Source organism: Zonotrichia albicollis, chromosome 12 (assembly GCF_047830755.1).
Source record: "Zonotrichia albicollis isolate bZonAlb1 chromosome 12, bZonAlb1.hap1, whole genome shotgun sequence".
In the NCBI taxonomy this organism is placed as follows: Eukaryota; Metazoa; Chordata; class Aves; order Passeriformes; family Passerellidae; genus Zonotrichia; species Zonotrichia albicollis.
The window spans coordinates 16,480,759-16,499,207 of record NC_133830.1 but is presented as its reverse complement, the minus strand read 5'-3'; the positions used below and the strand labels follow the sequence as shown (position 1 = coordinate 16,499,207).

The following is an 18,449-nucleotide window of genomic DNA, read 5'->3' as shown; positions in this document are numbered from 1 at the left end:
CTAATGCTTCCAGAGCAAAGAAAGGAAATGTTTCTGTTCAAAAGCTTCCCTTGAAGCAAACTGTTTCTGACAAGCGTTGTAATAGCTTCTTTGAAGCATCTTGTCCCCTTGTGTCAGGCAAAGAGATACCCTGAACTTCATCTTGTAATCAGCTTTCTTGCTTACATTGTGTATCTGAGCTAATGACTGAACTGAAATGACACTTAGACAGAACTTTGAAGGAAAGAAGACATCAGTGCAGAGGAATGTGGCAGATGAAGTAATACAGAACCAACAAGCATCACATTGTGACTCTGAGGGATCTGGAGACAGAGAGCATTCCTTCTCAAAATGCTGGGAGCTTAAATGAAGGATGCTTCAGTACAGCACATTGCACCTACAGCTGTCATGTTGATATGCCCATTAAATTAACCTTATCGCCCGCATCACATCTTAAAATTGAGGTGACAAGTAGTAGATTCACACCTTGTTCAAAAGCAGCAACTTTGCAAACTTCCTCTCCAGACATCCCACCAGACCCACCCCAGCATTTGCTGCAAGTCTATGTCAGAACAGATTTAGGACTTCAGAGTTCTGCCCACCATGGACCAGTACCAGCAGAGGAGCTCAAACATTTCTGTGAATATCTGTCTCTGCAAGCCCTGCACATACTGGAAAACCAGGTGTCCACAGCTTACAGGATGGAACAGATCTCATGATGAATGCAAGGAGAGTTATAGCTATGAAGATAAAGGCAAAGGGTTCACTGCTACAAGCACAGCAGTTCTGCCACAGCCAAGGTCTTGGAGCCCCGTCCTTCCACCATGTCTCCTTAGACTAACAAGCTCAGATATCAAGCATCAGCTCACTTGCTGACAGAGAACTGTGCTGGGAATAAACCCAGTTTCTCAGGCTTCCCAGACAACAACTCTGCTATTTGAGCTACAGACACATTTTAGTCACATTACCTGCAATTCTTCAGCACTGTTTCCTCCCCCCACCCCTCTTGACTCCTGGTTATATAACTAGATCAAAAGATTGGATGAAATAGGGCAAAGGGAAGCAGGGAGGCTGCACACGTGATCACATGCTCCGGGATGAGTCATTAAACCGGAGACAAACACTGCCATGGTTACACTGCTGCCATCTCACCCTGGGCCTGAGGACCTTGACAAGGCACCAGGGAGCACAAAGCCATGCTTGTTTGGAAGAGGAAGCTCTTCCCTCCCCACACTCCAGCAGCTGCCCACGTCACCTCCTCCAGCAGCCAACCTGCCACCTGCACTGTGCCAGGCAAGGGTGTCTTCAGGACAAGGTTGACAATAGCAAAACCTAAAGGCTCAGGAGCCCAAATTATTATGTCTCCTCTATGTTTACAGATGTGTTCTGCAATCCTTATGAAGGCTCATTCCATTTCTGCATTTTACCTTTTCTTTCCTTTTAATGATATGTAATAGAAACTCTGGTCAAACCTACACACAGCTGGATCAGATAGGTTTTTTAAAATATAATTCTCATCCGACCAGGAGCCTGAAGCCCAAAATTTGATGATAAATTTGGTCCTGCACTGAGTACAAGGCCTCATCTGCCACAGCCATGTCTCCTCAGGCTGGTGTTTGTCCTGCCAATACAAGTTCTGAGGTGAGGAACACAATCTGTGCCTCAGCCCACATTCCTGACACATATGCATCAAGAGAGCTCTTCCACACTAGCGACAGCTCCAAACATCTCAGTGATTCAGCTGCAGTGGGATTCAGGGGACAGCCAGCTTCCCAAAGGCTGCTCCTATCCTTGCCACCACCATGAATAAAGCTTTACACAAAATTTAACTAACACAATGATAAAATCACAAGTCTAACCTTGCAACAGCTCCCACCACACCTGTGGCAGGAGCTGGCAGTTACAAGCAGGAATTGTTTTGCTGCTGCTTTGTATTAAACTCCTGATTATGTGCACAGCCTAAACCTAACCCAGATGAAAAGCACAGCTCCCTGCTGCAGTCATGTGGCTGCTCTCCAATTTGGTGAGCTCCAAGCTGTGTAAATGGGACCCACACTGGGACAGAAACACATTAAGAAACAATAACTACACACACAAACACCTATTTTGTATAAGAACGGGTCTGATCTTGGGTTGGGGGGAGTGTGGGAACAGCCTTGTTGAACAGGTCCCATCAGGTAATCAATGGAATAATCCTGCCCCAATTTTGCCAAACCTACATAGACAACAGAAAGGCAATTATGGTTTTGTAACAGGCACTTGACACACTACTCTGCCATGGTTATACAAGTAGTGTTTTACACAACACAAAAATTCATCAGCCACGTTTGCATGTTGACAACTGTCTGATCATGCTGGAGCTGCTGGGCACTCTAGGAAGACCTGGGCACCTATTCACATTGCCTGCTTGAGAAGAGCATTGCTACCTGCCTGGGGGTGACAACCCAGCACAGCCCTGCACAGCAAGATGAGCCACAACAGAAAATACAAGCCCAAGTCTGCCCAGCAGAAGACAGCCAGGTGTGGTTGTTGGCAAAGGTGTAAGTCCATCCCATGGTTATAAGCTGTGGGCACTAAGAATCACCTAGGTCACACCAGCTTTGTTCCATGTTTTGCACTGTCTGACCAGATCTACAAAGAGGATCTCCCAGGAGAAGTGGCAGTAGCATCAATGCAGCTACTCCTTCAGGTGGGTTATAGCACAGTTCCCAGTGGTTATGGACACCTGCACACACCCAGGCACTCTGTCCTGCAAGGTACCCCGAATGCCAAGAGGGGCACTACTATCTTTCTCATGCACTTCAGAGGTGTGAAATGTGCCTGCACTTCCAAAACCCAACAGACCTGGTTACAGCACGGCTCTGGTTTGTGCTGCAGGCCAGAGGTTGCCAGTTTTCTTTGCTCAATAAGCAGCAGCAAGCACCACCCCCAGAAGTACATACAAATAGGGGGAGGTGTTTGGTTTCTCGACCAACACTTGCATGTCACAGTGTTACAGTTTAGAAGTCTCTGTAAGAGAGTCGTGACTGCTGTGTGTAACGCTGCTTCAGATGCTCCCTCTGAGGTGTGACTGCCAGAGCTGTCCCTAAACACTGCACACAGCTCTGACTCATGATGTGCAACACAGCAAAAGATCTGTCCTGCAGTCAGGCACCTCCTATTGCACCTCATCACCTTTCAAACTTCTGTTAAAACAGCACAGGATCCAGCCTGCAGAATATTCTCTAGATCATGGATTCAGCAGTGAATTGCTCTCGACACAGCCTGCTCTGCAAAATGGCTCAGGTTGCTGCGAAGTGTCATGAAGCAGCAGGTTGTTTACAGGTGTGACATTCATGTAACTAACATTGTCTTGACATCAAGGTAAGAGAAAAACAGTGTTATAGCCAATCTCTGTGCTCCAAGGCAGCCCTCAGTAAGTCATCCACAGTTTGGCTCTAGCAACAGTCAGCACTCCTAGGAGTACAGAAATTCCCATTCAGAAGATCTGAGGGTCTCCTACCTGAGGTTGCTGCATAAGAAGAGCCAAGAAACCCCTCAGTGGACAAGCTACTGTGCAAGTTGGTGACTTCCTTGCCTGCCCAGTTAGTAGCCAGCTAACAGGGCTAGCTAGAGGTATGTACACCTCTCCTGGGAGACCAGTTCAATTGCCAGGGTAACTCCAGTGACTCCAGGGAAGACATAGCACTGAAACCCAGACACCTGTTTATTTCTAAAATCATTTCACTACAGAAACTCAGGATACCAAATAGGAAAATTTGCTGAGTTTTTGAGCATTATTTCCTACCCTAAGGTAGGAACACACAGGTAGGTGTGCTCCTACCCTAAGGCAGGAGCACACAGGGATGTGCATGCATGGTAGAGAAGGTAGCTGCATGCAGAGCAGTGAGCAGTTAATTCTTACTTTGGGAGCTTTCTTTCATCCTGCACAAAGAACAAAGAGCAGTTAAATATTATTGAAGCCTTCTGGGAACTTCTATGCAGTTTGTGGGCAAAAGCCTGTCAGAGACTAGCTAATACTAGCTAGTGCTACTACAGCCGGTACTGAGCTGTCAAAGCAGGAATGGGAGGAGCACTGAGGGATGGCAAAGAAACTCTAATTGCACAGCTCCAGCTGCAGCTCAGTCCCTGACACACTGAACTACAACTGGAGTGCCAAAGGCTGGAGGAGCAACTCTGCAGAGCAAGCCCAGCTACAAAGGCTCTGACAGCCTGGAAGGTGCTCTCTGGGTTATGTGATGTTTCCCCAGTGTGCTGGGAACTGGAGTGGTGGGTAGGTGATGCCAGAGTGAAACTGTACCTGGCTCTTGAAGAACAGCAGCTCTCTAACTGCAGCACAGCAATCTACCCAGAGGCTGGCAACAGCCAGAGTCCTCTGGCTCATCCTGTACTCAGCTGTGCAATAAAAATGAAATATTTTCAAAATATTCTTTGTATGCAACTGGTGCAGGTGTTGCATGGATGCCATGCGAGAAGGGAGCAGTGGTGTCTGCACAGAGCACCTCTCACAGAAGTGGTATTGTGTGAAAACACTTGAGCACCTCAAGGTTGGGCTAGAGACAGTAAATTCCTTGTGAAACCCCTCACATACAGAGGAGGTAAAAGCAAGGGAAAAGCTCGGAGTCCCTTTCTCCAGGCTTTACCTGTTGCAACACCCAGGAAAGGCACAAAGACGGCACACATCAACACCTGGCTGCTTTCACCCAAAGCACTGGGAAAGCCACCTCAGAGGGGGTCGCAGCAGGACAGAGCAGGACGCAGCCCCTACGGGCACTCAGGGCTCTCCGCGGCAGCCGCTGGCAGGGCAGCTAATTAGGAACAAGACTTTGTTCTCCTCGGAAAATAATCGGGCTCAGTCTTCGACGGCAGGACGCCCCTCCCAGCCACCAGCGCTTAACAAAGCCCTAATTATGTAAGTATTATATAACCCGGCACACCTGCCCCCCCGCGCCGGCCGCGGCACCCGCGCTGCCCCCGGCACGGCGGACCCCGCGCCCGGCCGCCCCTCTCCGGTCACCGGCAGCTGCCGCTGCTGCCAGCACGACAGCCGGGACCAGCCTTTGGTCCGCCTGTCCGCACAGGACCACGGCTGTGGAGCTCCGAAGGCAGGCACCGCGCCCTGGCCAAGCGGGGAGCCACGCCGAGAGCTGCGGGACCGGCAGCCCCAGCCCCCGGCGGAACGCAGCCCACCGACCACGGCAGTGACCGACCGCCAGCACCGCTCCCGCCCCGGCTCTGCTGCCGTGCCCGGTGTCCTGCTGAGTCACAGCCACGCCACTGCCAGGCACAAAGGATCGCTCTTTCGGGCTGAGCCTGCTCCCGGGGGAAGCTTCCCCCACCTGTCAAAAAGCACGTACGTCTTCATGCCCGTTGCTCATTTATCTAGGAGCTAACCACCCCAGGTCTGTCGTTCATAACTGTCACTGTAACCAGACACAGAGTCTGTCATGTTGGTATAACAAAGAGTGCTGCTTGAAGTCTGAGTAACATGTTTTTCATTTCTCTAAGTATCAGTAAAGCGATCACTCGCTGTGGGTTCAAGACACCTACGTGAAATCTGCTGGTAAGGGATGGCAGGCTGTCTCTGTCCTCAGTGCAGGACCAGAGGATGGAGGGAAGAGATGAGCTCTAAAAAAAAGCCACCAGCACTGACTCTGTGGGCCAGAGCATGAGCACACACAAGTCAAACCCATCTCCAGTCTCCTCTGGCAAGAAGTAAGCCCAAATAAATGGAAAACTTTTAAAGATCAATTACAAGGCAGCACTGCCCTTCTTTTTTCCTTCAGACATCTTTCAGCATATCAGTTGCTGATGAGGTTATGCTGCTGAATAAAACTCCTTTCCTGGCCTGAAGGAATCCTTCAGGAACAAAAGGCAGCAGAATTGAAGGGTAGGAGCTAGGAATATACCACCCAGAAACCAAAGGGAAAGGAAGCGGCCAAGAAGTGCCGAGAGGCAAACTGGAATATCAAACAGCCAACTTTGGTGACAGGCGATATATCTTCTAACCCTGGGATTATGCAAGCAGAACCAGGCCCCAAATACCCAAGAGATCTTGTTCTGGCTGGGCCTCAATGCTGCGGACGCTGAGACCCGGGTTACATAAACACCAAAGAGCACTTATATAACTGTTGTATGGCACAGGCTCGCAGCCACAGGCACCCCATTGCCACTGGAGTGTGGCAGGTACCTGCTCTGGCACCCAGCCCCTCAGGACCTCCTCCCATTCCTGCACAAGGCCCTGAATGCAGCCCAGGTGAGATGCCCGTCTGGTTGTCCTCCCTTTCGCAGGCACCACAGGCTCATGGTTCCTCTGGAGCACTGGGCAGTCCCATATCCATTTCCAGCTCAAAAGAGGGTTGTGAAATTTCAAATCAAACATTTTCATAGTGCTTTGAGATGGCAACCTGGAGAGATACACCTGGAGAGATACAGAACACAGCTATCTGCCATCCCTCTTCTAGATATGGAATCAAAACTACTTTTCCTGAAGAAAGTCCTCAAACCTAAACTGTTCCCTCCTGCCGTGCCCCCTCTTGCACAGACACTGTGGGCACTAGTGAAGACAGGGAAACAAAGACAGGAAGGCACCCACTGAGGTAGCAGGGGAGGCAGGGATCAGTCACATTTGTCCTTTAGCCAGGGGTGTGCAGAGCAATGAGTTACATAAAGCTACAGCTCTGGAGTCAGGAAATGTTTCAGGCTGAGTGCTGGGAAGTTTTCAACAAGCTGTGCGCAGGAGGGAACTGAAACCTCCCCTTTCTGGTTATCCCAGTTAACTAGTAACCCAGAATAGAGTTTTGTCAGCCAGATTACAAAAATTACCATGGGGATCTAAACCACAAGTAACCGGATTTAACCTTATTTATTTTCACAACACTTCAAAGCTTTTTTAAAAAAGAGAAATATGATCTAGTTTATTGAGGTGGCTAAATATTGATTTAGGTAACAAATTTCCCCTTTCCAGCTTCAGAAAATAGATGCATATGGGGGCTAGACACGTTCCAAGCACAGTGAATCCAGCTGGCTGCTACCATGACTCTTCTAGGGATAAATTTCAGGGACTAAGAAAAGAGGACGAGTAGGGGAGCAAGCATTCTGCATTATGCAATGATTACATAAGCATTAATTTACACTAGGTAGCTGGGAGTTGTAGCTTTATATCAGCATACCCTCAGAGCAATGAGAAATAATAAAGAAGGGATTATTGTGCCACACACTTCCAAGGCCACCAAAATGGCAAACAAACAACAAGCACCAGCTGAACTTTAATCTCTGCCTCAAGCTCACATCCTAGCTTTGCTCAGGACCTGCTAACAAGGACAGGGAGAAGGCAGGTGACACTCACTCCTAATTTAAAAGAGCAGCATGGGAAATAATCCCAGCACAAGGCAACCTCCAGCATCTGAGTCCTCCTTTGTTGTTGCTCCTGATGGTAGTGGTATAAGGGAGGAGTGATTTCAAAATTATAATAGTGTCACTTGTACCCTAGTCAGTGTCAAAGGAGCTCACGGGCAGGATGAGCTCCTCACAGTACCTGTGAAACACTCTGCTGTCCATCTTGCAGAGGAAGAAACTAAATCAAAGCAATCAGGTGGGCATCAGTGCTGAGTAAGTCAAATTATTGGCTTCCTGTCCTATACTCTAACCAGCAATTCCCTTTCTTCTCCATAAACATAATTTCCTACTTGAAAAAAACAAAACATAGTTGTGGATTTTTCTTAGAACTGTAACAAAGCACAGAATTTCATCTACATTCCCTTTTTCTGCCTCAGTCTCTAAAGAAATTTCGGAGGAAGTTTTAAGGACTCTGTTTAATGAGGGAGGCATCACTTGGGAGAAAAATTCAAATTGTTGAGTTTGAGCCCATGTGCTACCGCATTCCACTGGCACTTCTCCCATCAACTGCAGCCAGAAAAGTGACCGAGAGCACTGGAGAAAGTTAATAAGACCAGGATGAAAGATCAGGATGAAACACCACTGCTGGAAGAACAATCTGCTTCTAGTTTTCCTTTCCAAAATATTGGTGATGCCAAAGGAGTTTGACAAAAGGCTGCAAAGTTGTTTGTGGCAATCAGACTTGCACAAATTGAAGTCACAATGCCACAAGGATGGCCCCCCTAAAAATACACAACACCCTAAAACCTAAGCACATTACAGCCTGGAAAAGAAACAGGCATTTGTTTCTTCAAAAGGTTGCTAAAATGACAATTACCTCTATGGTCAAGTAAGAAATATATGTGTATATCACAAGGAAACAGGGATTTTTATATAAAAGACATTTTTCTTGCAGGATAACAGGAAGATAGGTAGTGTACTGCAACAAACCTTGATTTACTAGCTGGTGGTAATTAAAATCTGCTCTAACTTTTTATCAACATTTTTAAAATAAAAAAAGTATCACAGCACTGCATATACAGGTGCTTGCTACTTTGAATACCCCAAAGAAGTGTCCAGGCTCCTGGAGTGAGGAAAAGCCGGATAAATCAGAGAGGAAAAGAAACATTGTTCAGTGGTTGAAGCACAAAACCAGGGAAGAACATGATGTGTAAGTTCTGCACAGACTCACTCAGTGACCTTGTGCAGTTTATCATCTCTTTTGGGACAGGCAGGCTGTACAGAAGTGTGGTGGAGACACTCTTGGATCCACCAGCCAGAACAGAACTTCAATATATCAGTTAAAAAGGCTTCCTCAAAGAGACATCATTTTCTACTGCTAGAGACTTTGGTAGAGGCTGTCACAAACCTTGTCCCAGACTTTACAACTTGAGAAGTACAAAGATGAGTTAATTTGCACTTTTGCTCTCTTACTTTTGTACAAATACCTTCTAACCAAAATTTTTGAAAAGCCTCTAACCTTGTATTTTCCCTCCATCTATGACCTACAGTCTCATTTCCAAAAGCATCTTTCCCTCCCTGTCTTCTCTTTTTATACCTATTATCTAGACTAAGTTACATAAGCCACTTGTATCATCACCCAGATTCCTCATTTATCCAAACTCATTTTCTATTGTAATTCCTTTTTTCTCAGTTCACACTCTCCCAGAATTAGCTTCTTTGTCCTGCCACCACAACCAGAGAAATAAGATGGATTTTTTTTTTTCCTAAACCCCCTTCCCACTAATGGGTACAAATATTCCATGGCTTATTTCTATAAAAACTCCTCATGACAACCACACTTCACTTCTGTAATAAACCAGGATTCCAGAGCTGGAACTCCTGGGGACCATTTTTGATCAGTCTGTTAGGTTCCTAGCATGACTCTGGAGGTATTTGCCACATGAACAAAGTGCAAGAAGCCTGGCATCACAAAGTACCTCACCTCAAAGTAAGAAGATAAATTACAAATTTAGAAAGTTCTTCAAATCTGAACAAAGCTTTTTCTCCAACATCCTCCCACCAGCAAACAAATTAAGTGGCAGCTATCCCCAAACTGTGAACTCCCATTAGGATTTCACCAGCATCTCCCATTTGATAGGGGGAAAACAGCCAAGTAGCTTTTAGTCTCTTAGGCACTAATTAGGGGATCTGGAGCAAGCACCAACAGCCCTGCCTGGTGCTCAGATTGTTGCCCGGTCAGCAAGTCACCAAATATTTCACTGACAAAAGAAGCTCTTGAAACTCTTATCAAGTAGGATGTTGCAGAGAAAGTTTCCACACAAAGTCGAAGGGAGTGGGGGAGAGGACAGTGGATATAAAATGATACTGCTATTAACAACTGCCTCCTCTCTTGGAAAAAAGAAGTTTTGCAGCATTACAACACAACAGCAGCAGAAACAGTAACAGCCAGACCCACAATGTCACATCACCAAAGACTTCAGAATTATAGGCACAAAGGAAGAGTGAGCTTCCTTCTCATGCCCCCTCCATCAGGCCAACAGGCACTGCAAGACTCTGAAATCAAAACCTCTTCCATCCTGGCCTGGTAGGGAGCACATTAAAAGAGAGAGAGACCTACAGAAAAGCCTTGGTTCCTGATGACTTTTACCAGCCACTGAGTGGGGTGCTCCAGCCCAGGGGTGGGAAAATGAATAGCCTGTAACAGGAAAGCAAGAGGGAAAAGAAAACAAGGGAGAAAAAGAAAGAAAAATGAACACACAAAATCCCCCACCTGTGTCCTACCTGGAAACTGCTGAGACTCATCCAAGAGGAGCATGCTGCTCGGTGCACCGAGGCAAGCCCTTTGCCTGCACACTTGTTCAACGTGGCTGCACACTCTCAGCTCTTCTGCTATTCTTGTCTCAGGGTCTTCAGGACAAAAGTTTCCAGTCACTCCTGACAACTCCTTATCTCTGCCCACAGCCCAGCGAGCATAAATCCACTCTCACTGGCTGTTCAGTTTGCAGGCGGGAAAAGACTCCTGATAAAACAGTCCAGGGTACAGGCAGGGAAACCTGCACTTAAAGTTTCTGAAAATAACTTTGGTAAATAGCTCCTAGTGCTTGAATCCACCCAGCTGGTGTGACGAGAAGCAGTACGTATATATCCTCCCTGCACCAAGCCGAGACGGACCGGGGTCACCGTTACATAACTAGTTAAATATGCCTCGTGTTCAGCCTAAATAAAAATTGTCACTATCTCCTCCCCTGCTTGGAGAGTCAAACAACACAGCCCTGCCCGAGGTAGCTGCTGCTCCACTGGGGACCGATGCCTGGAGCTGTGCTGCCGGGACGGTTTGGCTTCCGTATGCGCTCCCGATCAGCGGGAGCAAGCTCAGTTTGCCTGGGAAAAGAGTTTCAGAAGAGAGAAGAGGAGCAGGGAGGCTGAGTGGGTGTGTACAGGGGAGGTCTCTCTCCTCTGGAGCAGCAGAGCTGCACGCTGCCGTACGGATCAGATCCCATTCACTCAGCCTGTGATCCAGTTCAACTAGTGGCAGAGACCAAGACTGAGAATAAAATAAAAATCCTTACATAACCACTCAGGCTCCGGTGGGGCCCCGTGCAAGGGGAATCCCAACAGACAACAGGACACTCAGGGCAGGGGACACGCAGCACCACAACTCTGCCTCTGAGTTTCACTGGTGGGTGAGAAGGAGATGCAAAAAGGAGTACAGCCTTTCTGGCTTTGAAAACAATGGTGATTTTACGAGCTATTTGCATGATGCTGTCTAATTTGCAAGAAACCTGGACAACTGAGACTGAAACTTGAGCAATCTGATGGAGCTGGTAACCTGTCTGAACAACAACAGGTGAAAGAGCATCCTGTTCGCTTGGTTAAACCAGCAGCTTGTAGCCCACTGCAAGTTTCTAAGGTTTCAGGAAAGAACTTGTTAGAATTTGTGGAGTGAGAGATAATACTTAAGTGAGTTTTTGAGCCAGTAATTCACCTGCATCAGGACAGGCACAAGAGAGAAAAAATAAGTGCAGAATAAGTCCTTTAAAGCTGTAGTTGAACCCCTAAAGGCCATCCACCCTGCTTAACCTTCTTCAGTGTTGCAGAGACTTTATCCATGCCCAGTTCCCTTCACAGGCATATCTAATGCAGTAATAAACAGCAAACCTCGGCTGAGACACAATGAAATTAGCTCTCTGGTAGTGAGCATTTGTCCATGTAACAAAGTCAGCTGCCTGTTGAAACAACTGGTGAGGGAGCTCTGGGAAAGCCAGGACACACACAAGGAACCCAAAGCAGGCAGTGTCCGAACAGCCCCCACACAGACCTGCAGGACAATGAGCTGCACTCACAACAGCAAAAGCTGATCTAAAGCTGATCTAAAGGTCTGCAAGAACAGCCAGGGCAGAGCCCAGCTCCCCTTTGTGCAACTCCAGCCATTTTCATTTGACCTTTCATTTGAGAGGGTAGCAGGGCACTGTGAGTGCTTGCTGCCATCGAAACACCCTCAGTGCTTCAGGGTACATCACAACTTTGAAGTGAAACAAACCCAAACCCAATATGCTTTTTCATAGTTAGAGCTATATAAATTTCACAAAAAAATTAAAAAAGAACTGTATTACAATTAAGACCCTCAGTAACAGGACAGCCTTTCACCTATGTCACAGATTCAAACAGCCTGGCTGGCACACAATGTTTATCAAGGGGGAAAAGAGGGACAAATATATTAAAGAAGTGCATAGCCAAGGATCTTGTAACAGGCCTTATAAGGACTTTGTACAGTTGGAATAAATAAGCAAACATGACCTCAGCATCTGACCTAACAGATTTATGAATCTGGAAAGCAAGATTTAAAAACAAGTACTGGGTAAATACAACTGGTATTTGTAAAGCATGCAGTGCTGGTTTTGGCTGGGAGAGAGTTAATTCTTTTCTTAGAAGCTAGTATGGGGCTATGCTTTGGATTTATGTTGGAAATGGTGTTGATAATAGAGATGTTTTTGCTATTGGTGAGCAAGGCTAACACAGAGTCAAGGCCTTTTGTACTTCTGACACTGCCCCACCAGTGAGGAAGCTGGGGGTGCACAAGGAGTGAGGAGGGGACACAGCTGGGACAGCTGACCCCAAGTGGCCCCAGGGATATCCCAGACCATATGGTGTCATGCTCAGCATGTAGAGCTGGGGAAAGGAGGAGGAGAGGGGGGATATCCAGAGCTATGGTGTTTGTCTTCCCAACTCACTGTCACTGTGATGGAGCCCTGCTTTCTTGGGGATGGCTGAACACTTGCCTGCCCATGGGGAGGAGTTGATGAATTCCTTGTTCTGCTTTGCTGTTTAACTATCTTTATCTCAGCCCACAAGCTTTGTCACTTTTACTCCAGCAATGTTCTCCTTCATCCCACTAGGGGATAGTGAGTGGCTGTGTGGGGCTGAGCTGCCAGCTGGGGTTAAACCACAACACATCCACATAACAGTAGTCAAGCATGAGAAAAATGGAAGTTCAATACACTGGGGGAAACAGGAAACCTATACCTGTCCTTCTGCAATACAGCAATAAAAAGGGAATTTCCTTCTTCACCTCAGCATGCAAAATGGAGAAGCAATTTTTCTAGCCCTTCTACTCACAACAGGCTCCTGGTGAGGCCACCACTGCTAGCCAGGATAAACACTTATTCACACAACCAAGAATTAGATCTGCCTGAAACAGTCAGTTTATAAAATGATCTCCTCATGGAAGGTAATCTTGTTACAGATAAGTCCATTTACTGAACAGCTTTTCCATGAGGCCAGTCTTACCAGTAAGGAACAAGGTTCTCCCCCCCCCCCTTTTGGGGTCTGAAATCTTACCCAGCTGTCACACCTCACCTTCCTCCTCTCAAATCACAAGCTCTCTGCAATTGTACAAACTGTGCTATATGTCACAAGAGGCTTCTCAAAAAGTTTTTGTCACCTGAGAGATTCCCTTGCTAACAACTTAGGGCATTACCTGTTAAAAAACACCCACACAACAATATGAAGTTTGTATTTTCATAGAATATTAAGAGAAAGGTCCTTCAGAACAGGTTTTTTATTTGGCTGACAAGTGTTTCCAGCAGCAATGTCAGCATCCCTGAACACTGCAAATTCACAAGCAGTAAAAGCCATACTTAAACCTGTCTATACGGACAAGAAACTTGACCATGAAGTGTTTAAGTGTTTCAGGACATTAATTCCCCTGTATAGCAAAGAACATTATCAAACTGAAGTCAGTTAAACTAAATAAATTTCAACAAAATGTCCTGAAACACGCATTCCCTTCAAGGTGGAGTAGCGCCTTCCCCAGCCCCATGCCTGCTGTCCACCTTGGACGTCTCAGTCCCTGCTCCACAGGCTGAGCAGCTCCATGACTGCTCCCTGACCTGACCCAAACCCAGCAAGGCCAGCAGCAGAAGAAGCACTGCATCTCTGATGTGCCACCCTGCTCTTGGTCCCTGCTGGGGTGCTGCCCTTCCCTCCAGGCTGTTCATCCTCATCACCACCCCATCAAGCACAAGAGACCTTTCCTGCCCACCCTTAACTGCTCCAGGCTGGCTGCACAGTCCCTTCCCCACACCATGGCTTTCTCCCAGCCAAGCTCCACACCCAGCAGCTCCTTCTGCACACCCCACTGACCTCCACTGTGCAGGGAAGCTGCCTACTAACCCAAATTGTTTGTAAGTTACTGAACAAGAACCAGGCCTGACAGCCACATTTCACTCTTGATTAGCACCTGCTAGTAGCACATACACATCATTAAGGCCACTTTCCCTGCCCTAGTTTCCATGTTGTTTTAGCAACACAGAAAATACCCAAGAATCCCAGGTTTGACTTGGACACGGTATAAGGTGTTGTTTATCCACCCAGAATGGTTCAGACAGACTCACACTTGGACTCCACAACATTCTGCGTTGGCAACTGAGTATTGCTGGGCTTTGAGAATCATTTGCTTTTTAAACAAACACTGCACTGCAAATAAAAATTCTTTTTTTGATAAGATCTAAACCAACCATGGAAAATCAGAGGAGTTTTTCCATTGACTTTAGTGAGTTTCAGAATCAACCATAAGGCATAAAATTTGGTAAATCTGTTTTTTCTAATTTTATTTTATTAATATAAATCTTGGTGTATTTTCTTTCCCAAACTCATCTAAATCATAAGTGGGAGGAGGTTGGAAGTTGTACATAATGTAACAAAAATCTAATTGCACAAAATACAGGAAGTGACACCATGCAGTGCCTCTTGCAAATGCTTTTCACACTGGCACTGTGGCAAAACACACTGCTTGAGATTCCAAGGCTTTCAGAGGTTGTTTAAATGTACCAAAGAAAATAAGCTGTTACTAGACAAGATGTAATGATTTAAAGTTGAAGAATTTATACCAGAGATATTTATCATCATTCTAACCAAAATTAAATCCATTCAGTTACAATCCCAGTTACATTCAAGAAACTGATTCCTCATTTCTATAACTTGCTAAATTTCTCTGCTGCTGTAGATGACACAACGTATTTGTGCACCACTGAAGAGTTTTTTGGTACAACTTTAATTTCATTCTATTAATTTTCAGCTATGTGCAAATTAGACATAAATCAAGTTGAGTACACGAAAGTACCACTTTTAAATAACTTCTAACAGTTCAAGTATTTAAATATTTTACACAGATGAGGATTATCTGCAGATGTTTTAATTGCAAAATTTGTTTTGACAGAGATTTAAACTAGAAGTTTCTGTTCACCTAGCCCAAAAAGATTTTATCTTGTAGCTTTCTCCTGTCTCATCCTATTTGCATATTTGCAAGTGAAAATAAAGTCCTCTGACTCCTACTTAGAATTTTTTTGAGGCTGAGTCAGTGAACTGCATATTGAAGAAAATGTGAACAAGACATTTTAAACATCTGCAGTACAAAATACTGTTAATAAAAAAATACTTTGAACCAAACAATGAACCAGACACTTCTACAAGTTCCATGCTGCAGTTTCTCTAAAGCCTAAGCAAGAAGTTAAAAAGATAAAGGAAATAACTGTGATGTGATATTGTATTTTAAAATCTGAAGATTACTTCTAATTTAATTAAAACAGTTCTTCATCTCTCTCCACATGTTTATTATTTAATATTACACTTGCAGAACATATAGCTACATGCACATTTTATTTAACCAACCATTAAAACCATAATGATTTAAAACCATAAAACCAAAACAAATACCATATAAATTAGGGGAAAATGAAATTAAGGAGCCCTTGCATGGTTAAACTCAAATGAAAATCAAAGATGTTTCACCCAGTGAAACTGGGTTTCACCCATTTGAACATAAAAGGGGTGCTGCCTAAAATGTAAACCAGAGAATTTTCTCTTTGGCTTCCTTACACTCGTCAGGTGAACTTGGCAAAGTGACTTTGCCACTCCTTACCTGTTCAAGAGGGAAAATACCACATTACAAATTTGCTAATTAGTTTCCATATGATTTCATCACTGTTACAGCAGTTGCAGCTGAGGGAATACAGTACCCATTAGCAATGGCAAGGTGTGGTACAAAGCTGACAATGTGAAATGTACATGGGGGAAAAGACATCAAACAGACAGAGGAGCAAGGTGGGACTGTCCTTTGTTAGAGATTCTCTGGCATTATGACAATAAAAATGCAAGTTTTTGGCCAATAAAGCAAACCTCTATGTCATGCAAAGCTTATCAGAAAAGCAGGAAGACAATTTGAGGCAATTCTTTGTTCAGTTAATAACTGCTGACCCTGCTCCCCACACCTTCATGCTGATCTCACATTTGTGACAGCTTTAAGAGAAGAGATAAAATACAGATAAAAAAAAACATTTGAGAAACTCCGTATACATAAATATAGAAAATGCAGAGCCATGGACGTGGGCTGCTCCTCAACTGCATGGAAAGATTTCTATTTTGTATTCCATCATACGCAATAGATCAAAGGGAAGGAGGGAGAAAAGAGGGGGGAAAGCGTAGCTGGCTATAACAGCACATCATTTCACGAGATCTGCCAGTCCCTGCGCCCAATTGGCGGCTCTGAAGGAAGCAGAGCTCTGGCGTCATCACCTCCTTTTAAAGAAGTAAAGCTAGTCATTACTCCAGGTTATATAACACTCAGACTATGCCAGACTTTGTGCCACCCTCTCAAAAAGGAAGCCGCTGTCAGAGAGCCTGGGAGGCGGGCAGGGGAGGCACCGACGATTTCCTCCGGAGCTTCCCCCTGCTCGGGACAAGCCGAGGGGACCGGGAAGAGTCCCCGCGTTCGGACAGAGCGACCGAGCCGCGACATCGGCACTCCGCAATCCCCTGCGCAGGGGGCTGGGGCACAGCACTCCTCAGGATCCCATCCTTCCTTCCCACAGCAGCCCCCAGGCCACACCTCACCCTGCTGAGAATAACCGAGTTCACGGGGTTACTCAGAGTGCTGGAATCAGGCAGTAAAGCCCCCGAAGCCCAGGCACCGCTCCTCCCCAATCCTCCCTGATTTATTGGCAAACAGCCCACAGGGAAGGCACCTCTGCCGTCCTCCCACCTCCGAAACTGCCCCAACGCAGCACAGTGCCCAGCCAGGCAATCTGCAGCTTCGGAACCGGCACAGGGGAGATAACAAAGCATCCAGCACTGGCTGCTCCCAGCAAAGCACTCAAGAGGATTTTTCTTTAACATCATTTAGTGAATCCAGTAAATCCAGTTCAAGCAAGTTGGGTGCCACAGGGTCTGCACAATGTGCTGGGGACATGGACCCTCGCTGGCTGGGCAGGGCCAAGCCTTCAGACTGCACACACAAACATCATTTTGCTCTGACACACACACTGTGCTCCCGGGAAACTGCCAGGATAAAAACAATGGGTAAAATCTGCAGCCTTCTGTAATGAAGCAAAATTCCCAGAGAAATCCGTGGGGCTTTTGCCTAAATGAGAGGCAAACCTCCTCTGCAATTTCAATGTAACCCTTCAGTATCACTCAGTAACTAGGTCTGCTGAAACTGTGAATGCTACCATCCCATCTCCTTCTACCTTTGATACTAACTATGTCTTTTGTATTTTATTCAGCTGGATTGTGGAAACAGAACCCAGCCAGCTCCTAATTTTTTGGATCTTGGGAAACCGACACAAGTCTTGAAGCTAAGATTTGTGGACACAGAGAGCGTTTGCTGAACCGACACAAAGCCCTTCTCACTTTCAGGAACTGAGAGAGCAACAAAACTCCCTCAACGTCTTAGTTCTAATGCATCACCTGAGAAATGCATCCACTATCTGCAACTGGATGCACATTTACAGAGTAACCACCTGAGACTGAGCCCCACACTCCGCACCTATATAATAAAGTACATTTAAACACTCTGATCCATAAGGATCATTTTCTAATGTAATGCAATGCAGTTTCCTATGACAATTTGATTAAGTTTAAACACATGTCAATAGGCAGGACATTAGTTGACAAGTAAATTCTCTTACAGGTAGTGATTGCTTTTGTACCTCTTATGATACCACACAAGCCATCCTCTTTGCAGGCAATTATTGGCTTGGAAGACAGTCTACATAAAGTTACTACAAGCATGAAAACCTGCCTGGCTTGGAAGGATCATCAAAGTGCACAGTGGTACATGAAAGCTCAGATCTGGCTCTTTACTAAGATCAGAGCCAATGCATAGGCAACAAACCTAGACTGGAGCAGAGGCTTGTTTCCTCCAGGATATGCCCTCTCAGCTTCCTTGGAAATAGTACTGGTGGGCTCTAGAGAGAGCTGCATCCAGCCACAAGTAGCCAAAACAAAAGAATTTATATAGGGAAGTCCATCAAGAAGGAAAAAGTGAGATGATGTCAATCGCCACTCTTCCTTTTTCCCAAGAAATTCACCTTGTGCACTGCAAACATCTACTTGTAGATTAAAGTGCAGGATTATAACTTATGGGGACTAACCACTCTGGCATATGTACATACAGAACACAGAGGAGTTTACAGTTAAAGCTCCCCTCATGATTGTCTTCAGTGCTTTTCTAGACTTAGCAAAGTCCTGGCTTCTGTTTCTTTCCATACCTTTTGCTCCAACTCATCCACTTTCAAACAACAAAAGGACCCCGCTCTCCACTCCAAGCTCACTGTGATGGGCTTGTGCCTTTC

At 45.7% G+C, this 18,449-nt stretch overlaps 1 protein-coding gene across 3 annotated transcripts in view; it reads right to left on the bottom strand.

The window, feature by feature from the left end:
• RAD54L2 (RAD54 like 2) overlaps positions 1–18,449 on the bottom strand; it is a 69,172-nt gene that overhangs the window by 22,888 nt on the left and 27,835 nt on the right. Inside the window, exon 1 of one of the 3 annotated variants that reach the window (XM_005485534.4) lies at positions 10,102–10,859. The exons of the other annotated variants lie outside the window; for them this stretch is intronic. Coding sequence (XP_005485591.2) covers positions 10,102–10,135 — 34 coding nt within the window. The 5' untranslated portion in view covers positions 10,136–10,859. Of the gene's footprint in view, positions 1–10,101; positions 10,860–18,449 lie in introns of those variants that run through there. 3 annotated transcript variants of the gene reach the window in all.